A 13039-nucleotide genomic window follows, 5' to 3' on the forward strand; every position below is an offset into this window, starting at 1 on the left:
AGGGCCCAGGACCTGTAAAACCTTCCTTGCTCTCTCGCTCAGTAGATCCTGGAACAGCACTCAGGGAACATTGCTTTCACGCAGGAATGAAGCTGTCAGCCATGTGTTCTCAACCAGGACTAGGCCTCAGAATCCTTTGGAGGAGGGAGTATGTTAAGCTGAAACTTTTTTATTTTTATTTAAAAAAAAAATTTTTTTTAACATTTATTTATTTTTGAGACAGAGAGAGACAGAGCATGAACGGGGGAGGGTCAGAGAGAGGGAGACACAGAATCCGAAACAGGCTCCAGGCTCTGAGCTGTCAGCACAGAGCCTGACGCGGGGCTCGAACTCACGGACCGTGAGATCATGACCTGAGCCGAAGTCGGCCGCCTAACCGACTGAGCCACCCAGGCGCCCCAAGCTGAAACTTTTTTAAAAATTGAAAAGATTTTCTAGTTTTACCAAGAAATTGACATACATCACTGTATGCGCCTAATGCACAGGTCTGTAACAGAGTTAATTAGTATGAGCAGTTGTGGGGCGCCTGGGTGGCGCAGTCGGTTAAGCGTCCGACTTCAGCCAGGTCACGATCTCGCGGTCCGTGAGTTCGAGCCCCGCGTCAGGCTCTGGGCTGATGGCTCGGAGCCTGGAGCCTGTTTCGGATTCTGTGTCTCCCTCTCTCTCTGCCCCTCCCCCGTTCATGCTCTGTCTCTCTCTGTCCCAAAAATAAATAAAAAAAAAACGTTGAAAAAAAAAAAATAGTATGAGCAGTTGTGGTGGTTTTTCCAGAAGTGTTTGTGTTTTCCTCTCTGCAGATCCTCAGCACTCTTGTTAAAGGGACTCGCAGACCTGTGACCTGCAAGATTCGCATCCTGCCCTCGGTAAGGATGACGTGTTACATTTCAAGGTCCATTTTTTCAAAGGATGTTGTTTTGGGAGGAGGTGAATGGTTCTCGAGGACAGTTGACTTAGGTTGGAGGAGGGAGTGGGGCTGAGCTCACTTTTGGAGCTGGCAGCTATTCGCTGGGTAGCTTCTCTAACCACCCTGGACTGTCCTCTTCCCCAGCTGGAAGATACCCTGAGCCTTGTGAAGCGGATAGAAAGGACTGGCATTGCTGCCGTTGCAGTTCATGGGAGGTGAGTGGTTCCCTATCTAGTGACTGACTTGCAGTCCTCAACCATCGTAACAATCCTTTGTCAGACCCTAGGTGACAGCCAACTTTTTCTCTACATATGCAGCCTGCCTCTGCCTAGCTCTTTGACATCTTTTGAGTCCTGAGGGCAGCTAAACCCTTCATGGGTGGGCATTTTTCTTTGTTTCATTCACTGAACACCTACTGGTGGTAGACACTACACTGAGTTTAGAGACAGAGAAGGAGAGGAAGATTGAGTTTAAAGACACAAGAGGAAGGGGAAACGCCTCTACCCTCAGGATGTGTAAATGGTAGAGATTGAGTGATAGGTTCACAGTTGTACTGTGCAGCCAGGAAGTGGTGGAATTAGAACTCTGACTCTGAATCTCATTTGCTTTCCACTACATTGAGCAATAGCTTCTCCCCCAAATGACCCCATGCAGATGGCTCTGCTTTTAATGGCATTGTCTCTTTTGTCTGCCCTTCTTGGACTGCCAGCTGTCACAGTGACTACTTTAAACAGCTCTTGTATCTGTAGCTAATATGCTGTCTTCTGGGAGCTGAGGTGTTGCTAAAGGCTACTTTTGGTTTCCCAGTTAGACTTGTTCCGTGTGTCCATGATGTACATTTTTTTTGGTAAAGTTTACTTATTTTGAGTCAGGGAGAGCACATAAAAGAATGCGAGTGAGAGAAGGGCAGAGAGAGGGAGAGAAAGAATCCCAAGCAGGCTCTGTGCCGTCAATGCAGAGCCTGATGAACCGTGAGATCATGACCTGAGGTGAAATCAAGAGTTGGACACTTAACCGGCTGAGCCACCCAGGCACCCCTATGATGTAGTTTTGTACAGAATCCCAGGTCAACAGACTTTGGCCAGAGTGACCTCTCTTCTCTGAGTGATGTTCCTTTTGGGTTCAGGGTTCTTATAGGAACAGCCCACTTTTTGCTGGATGTGTCTATGACAGCATTTTCAGAGAAAATGTTAACTCCCAACATGTGTAAGAGAAAAGGAGAGCTGTGTGGGCTGAAGCCAGTAGGGGGCGGGGAAAGGCTACACACATGTACATGCAAGCTCCTCCCTGTGGCAGCAGGCTCTAGGCTCAGACTGCCTGGTTTGGGCTCCCATTTCTGCTGCTTGTTGGCTGTATGTCCTTGGATAAATCACTTAACCTCTCTGAGTACCACATTTTTCATTTGGAAATTAAGATAGTTTCTGCTTTATAAGGTTGTCTTGAGGCTTTTATGAAGTTGTGAATATATAGCCTTGGCACAGTGCCTGGCATATGGTGTTCTCTGAATAAATACAGCTATTCCTTTTTACCAGTAGTTGGAAACACCAGGAAGACAGATTCGGGTGAGTTTAAAGAGGGGCTTTCTGGCCATCAAAGCTGTTGAGGATGGGTTCTGGGCTGAAACGGGCTGCTGGGGTGTGGGGAGGTAGAGGTGAGGATGGGTTGACAGGGCCTTCTGAGGCTTTTGTTGAGCCTCCTGACCCTTTTGTTGAGGAGCATACCAGAGGAGATGCACGCAGACAAGACCTGAGCAAGGGCTGTCTGGTTGACCATCTCTCTTGCTTGTTCCTGAGCATAGCTTAGATCAGGCTTCACTTCAGCATCTCTAAGACTCATTCACTCATACACAAGAACCTCTTGCAGTTGACCTTGGAAGGAGAGGGCTTAGGTTGTGGTCCTACCTCTCCAGGGCTTGTTGTGACAGCCATGATCTGTGGCCTGTCCTGCCTGCTGGGTCTGCCCTGTGCCAGGTGCCTCTCCCCAGGATCAGCTGCCCAACTCAGCCTCAGCATAGGCAGCTGTGTGGGAGTGGCCAGTCTGAGGGCAGCAGCTGTTCCCAGTCTCGTGGGGAGGGCAGCACCGGGACAGTAGGGGCAGCATTCTTATAGCACTGTCCCTCATCTCTGGCACAGGTGAAGGGAAGCCAAGGAAAGGCAGTGTGACCTCGGGAGCCAGGCCACCCACACCAGCCCTGTGCAGCCACGCCTCACCTGCAGGCCTGCAAGGGCTGGACTTGCCTTCTCAGCAGGGACTTCTGCTGCTCCTGCCCCTTACAACAGAGGTCATGGAGAGCCATCCTCTGCAGCCCAGAACCCTGTCCTTCATGGCCACATGGCCTTCCTGAGGTTCAGTAGGGAGGATGGTAGGGTTTGGCTAAGGTAAACCTTAGTTTGAACTGTGATATGGCCTCAGCCCTCAGCCCATCCTTTTTTCTTTATCTCCAAGAAAGCGGGAAGAAAGACCTCAGCACCCTGTAAGCTGTGAAGCCATCAGAGCCATTGCTGAAACCCTCTCCATTCCTGTCATAGCCAAGTAAGCCTCTCTTCTTCATCGTTTACTTTTTTGTGCTCCACCTCACTCAGAGAAGTTTGAGCTGGCATACAAAAAATGGAATGAGCTAGCATTAAAAAATGACCTAAGGGAAAAGGAGAAAAGGGTAGTACAAAAAAATGAGGTTGGACATGAAGCTGAAAAGTACCTATTGTGTCCACTAGCCTCTGGTGAGTGGCCGATGTAGGTGTGCAGTAGGCAGGGTCCCAGGGCATTTTGATAGATGGGTTGAGGGTAGGAGTGTTCAGGAGACAGGGAGAGCAAGAAAGCGGCCTCTGAAGCAGACCCAAGGCAAAAGTGATGTCACACCCAGAGTTAGGTGTGCAGGGTGTAGGGTGAGTAGTCCCAAGCCAGAGCATACAGACGTATGGCTCAGGGGGCATAAGGCAGGTCACAGTCCAAAGCCCAGACAAGCATTCTGGGCAGCCATAGGACCAGGGGATGAGACTGACAGTTCTGAGGTACCAGTGACCAGCCCAGAGGCTTAGCAGTAAGACAGTGTCCAGTTGTCATTGGGGCGCTGGCCATGTGGGCCAGTCCAGTGCAGCCTTGTACCTTAGGATGGCATAGAGCCTGATGGCAAGATGGGAACAGAAATTCTAAAGCCCCGAAGTCCTGACAAAGGGCATGCCTGCCTGGTAGGAAGGAGGGAGCGAGTTAGGGTTGGGGGTGGTAGCCAGGCTTGGTTGTTCCCAGGCCAGGAGTTTTAGGGCTGGCATGGAGAGGGTAGGATACTCAAGACCCTGGATCCTGTTGCTGCTGCTGCCACCTGAGGGTCTTCCCCACCATACATATAAGGCTGTGCCTGGATTGAGGCTGCCACCTGGCCCCCAATGGAACAGATGCAAATGGAGCAGTTTCCAAGGGGGCCCTTGGGGCCTCGGGGTGGCAGGAAGGGAAATTGCAACCAAACTGGGCCTCCTTCCTTCCTCTCATGATCACCACTGTGTCTGTGGTTTTTGACCCATCTGTTAGTAGGTATATAGGTGCTCCAGGCTGGGGATCTTTCTGTGATCCCAGCATCCACTTAACAGACCTATGTCTTCAGATTTGGGCTGGCTTTAGCCACTGTTTAGGATGAGGAGGAGGGAAGGAAGGTAAAATCTCTGAGACACCTGTTAAGTGCCAGGCCTGGTTCAGGCTGTTTCACTGTGTTATCTCACTTGGTGTTTCTGACCCCATAGTGGGGTGTGTGTTATAACCTCCAGTCTCCCAAAGTACTCACAGCTGAAGGATTTGGTCAAAGCCACATGGTTAATGAGTAGCAGATCTGGGAGTTGCTTTTTTCTGAAGATGCTAGTATGAGGATACCCCTCACTCCCCTGTTGCCTTTCAGCGGAGGATCTCATGACCACATCCAAGAATATTTGGACATAGAGGACTTTCGACAAGCCACAGCAGCCTCTTCTGTGATGGTGGCCCGAGCCGCCATGTGGAACCCATCCATCTTCCTCAAGGAGGGTCTGCGACCCCTGGAGGAGGTCATGCAGAAGTACATCCGATATGTATGTCTATGCACTTTTTCAAAAGAAACATTTTTCACTGTCTGCCACATTCCTGCAGAAGGTGCCTTGGGTGAGCCCCCAGCCCCCAGCAGCCATTGTTGTCCCTCTCCTTCTCTTTGTAGTTCTTATAATGTAGCATTGGGTCTCCCTGGTTTCAATGTGAAGAGAGGATGCTGGGGCAACCCCTACCATCACCTCCTTCTAAAGCTTTCTAGGCAATGAGGTCCTATCAAGGACCCTGGGATTCAGGATGCTGCTAAGGCCCCAAACATGTGAATCTTTCTCTCTCACATCCTCCACACACATATACACGCATGCACAACGACAATGGGATCTGTGTCACTGAAGACACTCATACCAGTGGTTGGTGCCTGAACAGCTACAGCTAAGAAAAGCCATTGTAACTATTGTTGAGGATAGATTATCTGTATAGAGACTTTGCATCTTGTCATGCGTCAGAATCACTTCTAAAACTATTCTCTTGCTGGGGTGCCTGGCTGGCTCAGTTGGTGGAGCATGTGGCTGGTGATCTTGAGGTCGTGAGTTCAAGCCCCACACTGGGTGTAGAGTTGACTTATTTGAAATAAAATAAAACTCTTCTCTTGCTCATTCCCAGAACGCTTTAACCTCTGACTTAGGGAATAGCCTAACTTTAACCCTCTCCTTAGGGACTAGCTTTTTCCTCTCACTGAGAGCTTGATTGTAGTGCCAGAAACATTTCCCTCTAAAGGAATTTTAAAAAATTCTTTTTAATTTTTTTTTTTTTTTTTTTTTTTTTTACTTTTGAGAGAGAGAGCATGAGCAGGGGAGGGGCAGAGAGAGAGGGAGACACAGAATCCAAAGCAGACTCCAGGTCCTGAGCTGTCAGCACAGAGACCAACGTGGGCTTTGAACTCATGAACCACAAGATCATGACCTGAGCCTAAGTCAGATGCTCAACCGACTGAGCCATCCAGATGCCCCATCCCTCTAAAGGAATTTTTTGACCAGTTCACCTGCCCTGTCCCTTTGGTACAATCCTGGAATTGTGTGAGTCTCTGTGATTAGCTGTACATGTCTGCAGGCAGAGAGACAGTCGGTAGACTTCTAATTCATCAGTGCACTGGGCCTGAGCAGAGAGTCTAGCCCTCATCCTCTTCGATACTGGGAGTTGCACCCTCCTAGGAGGGTCAGGAGCTTCTCAGATCCTCAGACTGCCCATGCCCCCTTCAGGCCATGGCCATGCCTTTGGCTCTGTGGCTGCCATGGCATGTGGGTATCCCTGGGACTGTGCAAGCTGGGTATGGTAGGAGGCCCTGAGGCTTCTAACTGCCCAAAGATGGGCAGTTTCTGTCCCTAGAGCCTCCCCAGCTTGATACTACAGCCCTCATCCCCTGGGTTCCAGGTGTCCTGTTGGGCAGGTTTGTGACCACCAGGCCATCCAGTACCCTGAGTCAGCTAGAGACCTTGCCTTAGCCTAGGTCGCCTATCTAGCTCTTCCACCTGAGTAGCAAGTCTGTAGCAGAGAAGATACATTCAGCTGTGCTGAACTTGCTCACTGGGTAAAAGGTGATGTTGTCATTCTTGCTCAGTCCATCCTTTGGCAGCTTCTCAAGAGCTGTAGTCCTGAAGGAGGGGAGTGGCTTTCAAGCTTAGGCAGGGCTGCTGCTGGTCTAGTCAGGTGCCTTCTGACAAGCTGGATCAAGGCCTTGCCACCGGCTGGGGCTTTACCAACGTATGTCTGCTTTGTCCTCAGCATGTCACGGTACCTTCCAGGTTACTGAAGATACAGGCCTAGGTGGAGAGATTAGAAGAGTGTAGGGGGCGAAGGGTGGGAGGATGTTCTAGAGACTGGGGCACCCTCCACTCACTGCTTTTCTGTCTGCCCAGCTAGGCAGGCTTCTACTGGGTATCCCTGTGCAGTCAGCTTGCTTCCCGAGGCTGCATTTCTCAGTCTGTGGAGTAGGGGTAACAACTGCACCTCACGCTTGTGAAGCTCAGTGAAGTGACAAGTAACATGTGAACACGACTGGCACATTGTGCTGTGCCTTACCCATGGCTGGGGAGATTGGAGACAGGCTGTTGTCCCATCCAAGTACTAACCAGGCCTGACCCTGCTTAGCTTCCGAGATCAGATGAGATCGGGCGCGTTCAGGGTGGTATGCCCGTAGACTGGAGACAGGCTGTTCTACACTGTGTTTAGAAATGGAAGAATCTCACCCCTGTCCTGGTGCTGTTCCTGTCGCACCAGATTTTGACTTGCTCCTCCTCCCTGCCCTGGAATGGCAGCAGGTCCTCTGTGGTAGCCTATGGTGGCTGAAGCAGGAAGGGGTCCCCACACATCTGGACTTCTGTCAGGCTGTTCAGTAGAATATGCTCCTGACCCTCAGCTATGACTCTTGAGCGTTGTGCCACTAACAGGAGGAGTAAATGGCCAGGATGGAGGTGGCTTTTCTTATGAGGTCACACTACCTCATCTGCAAGCATACCTCTGATGCCCTCTTGGAGGCCCTTTCCCTGCCATAGCTCAGGCCTCAGAACCTGTCTGGGCAGCAAGTAGGCTCATGTTGGTTCTTCCCTCAGGCTGTGCAGTATGAAAACCACTACACCAACACCAAGTATTGCTTGTGCCAGATGCTACGAGAACAGTTGGAGTCGCCCCAGGGAAGGTTGCTCCATGCCGCCCAGTCTTCTCAGGAAATTTGGTGAGAGAGGCAATGGCCGCCCATAATTACTTGCAGACGTTGCCCAGACTTGACTATGAGCCCTAGTTGACTATCAGGGGACCAGGGATACAGCTTCTGGAGGTGGATGTACTGGAGTGGGGTGGTGATGCAGTTTTGCCTCACAGAATAGGATACTTAAGAAACCTTTGGAAATTTCCATCTCTGGACTGATCTCACAGCAGAATTTTGGGAACTAGAGTGCCAGTAGGTTGGAGGAATCTGGGGACTGGGCTTGGGAATTCCTGGGGAGGAAGGGACTTTCCCAGTAACAGATCTGTCACACACCAGGCCATCAAGACCCAATGGTCAGAATTGAGCCCCTGGCCTGAGCCTGTGCCCACACCCCATCACTTTGCAGTCTGGGAGGCTACCCCATGGTCCTCTACATTTGATATAGCTCCAGTTCAGGTGGTTGACCTTTGGGGCCCCTCACAACGTGGCCTAGTACCTGTTCCTTTGGCTCCATATTTACCTATTTCCCTAGGCCCACACCTGTACTCAAACTGGGTCTTCTGCCTGAATGCTCTCTCCTCCTCATGTTGGCTGTCTGCTTCCTCCTTCCTCAAAGAAACTTTTCTTTTTTAATTAAAAAATTTTTTTTAACGTTTATTATTTTTGAGAAAGAGAGACAGAGCATGAGCAGGGGAGGAGCAGAGAGAGAGGGAGACACAGAATCTGAAGCAGGCTCCAGGCTTCAAGCTGTCAGCACGGAGCCCGATGTGTGGCTTGAACCCATGAAGTGTGAGATCATGACCTGAGCTGAAAGTCGGACACTTAACTGACTGAGCCACCCAGGTGCCCCATCAAAGAAACTTTTCTAAACCATGCTTGTGCCCAGGCACCCATCCTCACAAATACCCTCTGGTCCTCAAGATGCTTCCTAGCAGGGAAAAGAGTTGCCAGAAGGGTCTTCCCAACCCTGTGCTTGTGGTGTTGGTTCAGTCCCTATCCCACATAGCTTAACCAGGGTTGACTCAGGTGTCTAATGAGCTCAAGAGAAAGAGTATAATTTTGTAGCTCTTGATGGTACCTCAGTTTAGTCTAGGCCTAACTGCTTGTGGCCGGGGCAGGAAGTGGGGAACCACTTAGTGGTCGTGGCCTCTGTCTCTTTCTCCCTTGGGTCCACATGAGGATGAGGCTGTGCATAAGCCAGGCGCTTGTTCAGTGTAGGTCAGTTCACTCACTGTTGGCTAGGGTCACTTGCATGTGTTTTCTTCTTTGGAAGAGAGGCTGGGCTTAGGTGGTAGAGGTGACCTTTACAGCCTTTTCCACCCACCCCAGCTTGTCTTCCAGTGTCCACCCCCAGAGGCTCACATTCACTCTTTGCCAGTCCAGGCTGATCCCAGGGGTAGGTAGGAGGCACCCCCTGATGGCTAGATCTCAGTGGTGTTTTCATATATATGTGGGGCGGCGGTGGGGAGGAGGGGCATTTCTCAATGGCAAGGCCCTGGGCTCCTGCAGTAGTTTCCTAGATGTTGATTCCACTAAAGGATTTACACTGCGTTGCTTATCCCTCCACAGTGAGGCCTTTGGCCTTGGTGCCTTTTACGAGGAGATGACACAAGAGCTGAATGCCCGGCGGGCTGAGTTCTTAGCCAGGACCCCAGAGGCAGCGGGGGGAACCAGCTGAAGACACCTCTGGTATCATTAAGATGGCTGTCAAGTTTGACCGGTAGGTCCGCAGCTTGGCCTCAGCTTGGCTGGGGCCAGTGCCCTCAGCTGGCTGCTGTACATGGTTAATGCTAAGCTTAGGGACTACAAGTCTTCTGGGTTTGGATACTCGTTCTCATTTTTCAGTGTCCCAGAGATGGCATTTTGAGGAACACGGCCCCTGAAAAAGCCCAGGCAGCACTGTCAGGGGTGTGCATGTTGTCTCAAGTGTGACTAAACACCTTTTCTTTGATCCACCCCCTCCTACAACTTGGGATGGAGAACTTGTCTCCTGTTCTTGAAAGCCTATGCTATTCCCCTGGCCCTGAGCATCTAGCTGCCTCCAAGGCAGTGGTACCCTCGCCCTCATCTGGCTGTGCAACCCCTGCCCATACCTACTGCCCCATACTCACTGCCCCATACCAGCCCTGTGGTTCCCTCTTTAGGCAGAAGTAGCCTCAAGATGACTATTCCTTCAGAGTGTGACTCAGCTTGGAGTAAGGTCCTCATCCTTGTCTTCTGCCATCTGGGATCTGAGCCTTTCTCAGGTCCCCGGGCCTATACTGGGAGCCAGTCTTGTCTGGCAAGGGCTTGGGAGGACGGAGTGTGGGCATAGTTGGTCAGTCATATCTGGGGAGAGCTCCTGGTGGGAAGTTGGAACATAGTGCCTCCCACTCTGTCACCCTATCACCGACTGGCTCTGACTCTGGAAATAAGAGTACACTGTGTCCAAGGCAGAAACAGATCATCTTGATACTCAGGGGACATGATAAGGGTGGGTAGTAAGCTAGATCCGAGACCGCTGTGTGGCCATCTATATTCCCAACCACCACCCACTCCCTCCTGTCTTGTTTTTTGTTTTTTTTTTTTTTTTAATTTTTTTTTTTAACGTTTTATTTATTTTTGAGACAGAGAGAGACCGAGCATGAACGGGGGAGGGGCAGAGAGAGAGGGAGACAGAATCGGAAGCAGGCTCCAGGCTCTGAGCCATCAGCCCAGAGCCCGACACGGGGCTCGAACTCACGGACTGCGAGATTGTGACCTGAGCTGAAGTCGGCCGCTTAACCGACTGAGCCACCCAGGCGCCCCAGTTCTCCTGTCTTGTTTTAAGAGGCAAACTGGACCTTCCTTTTTGGCTTTTGAAGGCTGTTTTCCAGGCTAGAGTTCAGAGTGCCGGGATTTCACATCCTATCGCAATTCCTCAAGCATGCTGAAGCCCATCTTCCTTTTAGGCAGAACCCAGGCCCCACCCCACTGGTGGAACAGAAATGGGAGCTCAGGGGAATAAGTACAGAAGTCTTGAGGCAGAAGCCTGATGGTGATGGTGGGTGAGCCCTGACTCCTTCCTCTCCTTTCCCCAGGAGAGCATACTCACCCCAGATCACCCCCAAGATGTGCCTGCTGGAGTGGTGCCGGAGGGAGAAGTTGGCGCAGCCTGTGTATGACACGGTGAGGTCCTGCACCTGGCCCTAGAGTGCTCCCACGGCCGATGTCATCACCCCCAACACACTCATAGCCTGTACCCTGAACTCAAGACTACTTGGCTGGAGCCTGGCTTTGTCTTCCGTGGGCTTGCAATATGTGATGGTTGCTGGTGGCCGGACCAGTTGCTGATATGATAGCCCCTTCTCTGTGTCAGTGGGCCTGTTGTCTAATTCTGGCCACTTTCATAACACTGAACTTGAGGCCTATGTAAGGGGTTGCTTGGGCCAGTCCCTGCCAGTGGTGTTGCTTAGACAAGGGAGACTTCTCTGGAAAGGGCCTATTGGCTTACTTAGGAAGAATGCTCAAACCTAAAAGTTAGACATGTTTTTGGACCAGGCCTTAGCCACTGGGGCACAGAATTGGGCCCCAGACTTGAGGCCCCTTGGTGGAAACTTTAAGACAGTCTTGCTTCACCTCCTCTGGTCCCCATGGCCATGTCTTATTTAAGCTGCACTGTCTCTTCTGGACTGACCTTCTGACCTCTAAACTTGTACCTTCTGGGACTTGTGTCCCCCTCTCCCAGAGTGAGTTTTCTAAAGCGAATCTGACTTCTGCCTCCCTGCTCAAGTCCTCATCCTCTCCCCAGTGCCTTTGGGATCAAGCTCCAGCACCTCAACACAGAGCACAGGGCCCCCCACATGCCTTTCTGCTTCATGTCTCATCCACTCTGCTCTCTGTCCAGCCACATCATCTGGTCACTCTGCCAAGTGTACCTTCTCTGCCACATCCTTGCCCCCTCTTACCCCTTTGCCATCTGTTGAACTCCTCCTCATTTTGGGTGACCTAGCCCATCCAGATGTCAGTAGAAGCAGGATCCATAGTCACGAGCAGCTAAGGGCTCTGATGGCCCTTTGCTTAGGTCCCTGATTGAACTCCTGAAATACTGGAATGTCGTTACCTGTTTGTGTATCTGTCTTTCTTCCCTGGCAGATGCCCAGGCACTTCTGCTAGGGAGGAACATGTGATACAAGTAGCCTTCATTTAACTTAGGTGGGAAGTACTTCCTTTATCTGCCTTCCTTGTGATCCTGGCAGGTGAGCCCCAGGGCTCATTCCTCTTGTCCCCATGTAGCCATCCCTGTTGCCTTTGCTCTCTTTGCACCAGGTTCAGCGCCCCCTGGATCGCCTCTTCTGCTCTGTTGTGACTGTTGCTGAGCAAAAGTACCAGTCCACCTTGTGGTGAGTTTCCTCATCAGTGGGCTTGGGGCTTGGGATGAGGGGCCTGTACCCAACACTGATGTAAGAGGGTTTGGGGAGGATGGTGTACCTGGGCAGTGGCATCCCTGGGTAATGACCCCTTCCTCAGTTTTGTCAGAATCTTTGTCAAGGGTGTGTAGAGTCAGGCCTTTCCAGCCTCTAGTCCTGGAGCCAGCCTGCCTGTCTACCTGCCTTATTGTCCCATACCTCATCTGCCCAGGGACAAGTCTAAGAAATTGGCAGAGCAGGCTGCAGCCATCGTCTGTCTGCGGAGCCGGGGCCTCCCTGAAGGTCGGCTGGGTGAAGAGAGCCCCTCCTTGCACAAGCGCAAGCGGGAAGCCCCTGACCAAGATCCTGGGGGTCCCAGAGCTCAGGAGTCAGCAGTGCCTGGGAAGCTGTGCAAGAAGCCCTTTGTGGCCTTGGGAAGTGGTGAAGAGAGCCCCCTGGAAGGCTGGTGACCATGGTCCCTACCTTGGCCATCCTCCCTAGGGGCCTGGCCGTAAGTTGGCTGTGGGTGCAAAGCATGAACCTGATGCCATTGGACAAATTGCTGACTGTTCCTGGCAGGAGTTAAGAGGTCCTGGCCTGGTCCATCAGCCTGAACCAAAGGGTTCCTAGGGTGCACATCTTCCTTGGTGGATCTGAGTAACAGGGCCAAGTTCCTAGTGACCTCAGTATTTTCTTTGAAAACAGGAACTTTTTGGGTGGCACCTCCTCAACTTGACATTGGTACAGTGCAATAAAGACACCTCTACCCTTACCCATGGCTACTTGCTTCAGCCCTGGGCATTGTCACACACAGACTCATGGCCTGGCATAATTATTTCACTCCCACCCTCTGTGCAGAGCTAGAGCTTCCAACAGCATATCCCCTACCCATCCTTATGGATCTGGTTGGAAGTAGGGGGTTGGGTGTATCCTTTAATGCTCATTGGACTTGGGCTGAGCCAGAAAGGCCCAAGAAGCCCATTCTACTGATGGCAAACCTGAGGTACTGCCCATCAACTGACTTTCTTGACGACAGGTGCTATAGAATCTGGGGAA

General features: G+C 51.3%; 1 protein-coding gene across 1 annotated transcript in view; it reads left to right on the forward strand.

The window, feature by feature from the left end:
• Window positions 1-12798, forward strand: part of DUS2 (dihydrouridine synthase 2) — a 43070-nt gene extending 30272 nt beyond the window's left edge. Inside the window, 10 exon segments of the mRNA XM_019455493.2 lie at window positions 798-863; window positions 1049-1119; window positions 3350-3436; window positions 4791-4959; window positions 7522-7643; window positions 9186-9273; window positions 9275-9336; window positions 10676-10763; window positions 11904-11977; window positions 12216-12798. Coding sequence (XP_019311038.2) covers window positions 798-863; window positions 1049-1119; window positions 3350-3436; window positions 4791-4959; window positions 7522-7643; window positions 9186-9273; window positions 9275-9336; window positions 10676-10763; window positions 11904-11977; window positions 12216-12453 — 1065 coding nt within the window. The 3' untranslated portion in view covers window positions 12454-12798.
• Window positions 12799-13039: the final 241 nt, after the last annotated feature.

The sequence above is a fragment of the Panthera pardus genome, unplaced genomic scaffold (assembly GCF_024362965.1).
Source record: "Panthera pardus isolate Hobbes unplaced genomic scaffold, ASM2436296v1 HiC_scaffold_19, whole genome shotgun sequence".
In the NCBI taxonomy this organism is placed as follows: domain Eukaryota; kingdom Metazoa; phylum Chordata; class Mammalia; order Carnivora; family Felidae; genus Panthera; species Panthera pardus.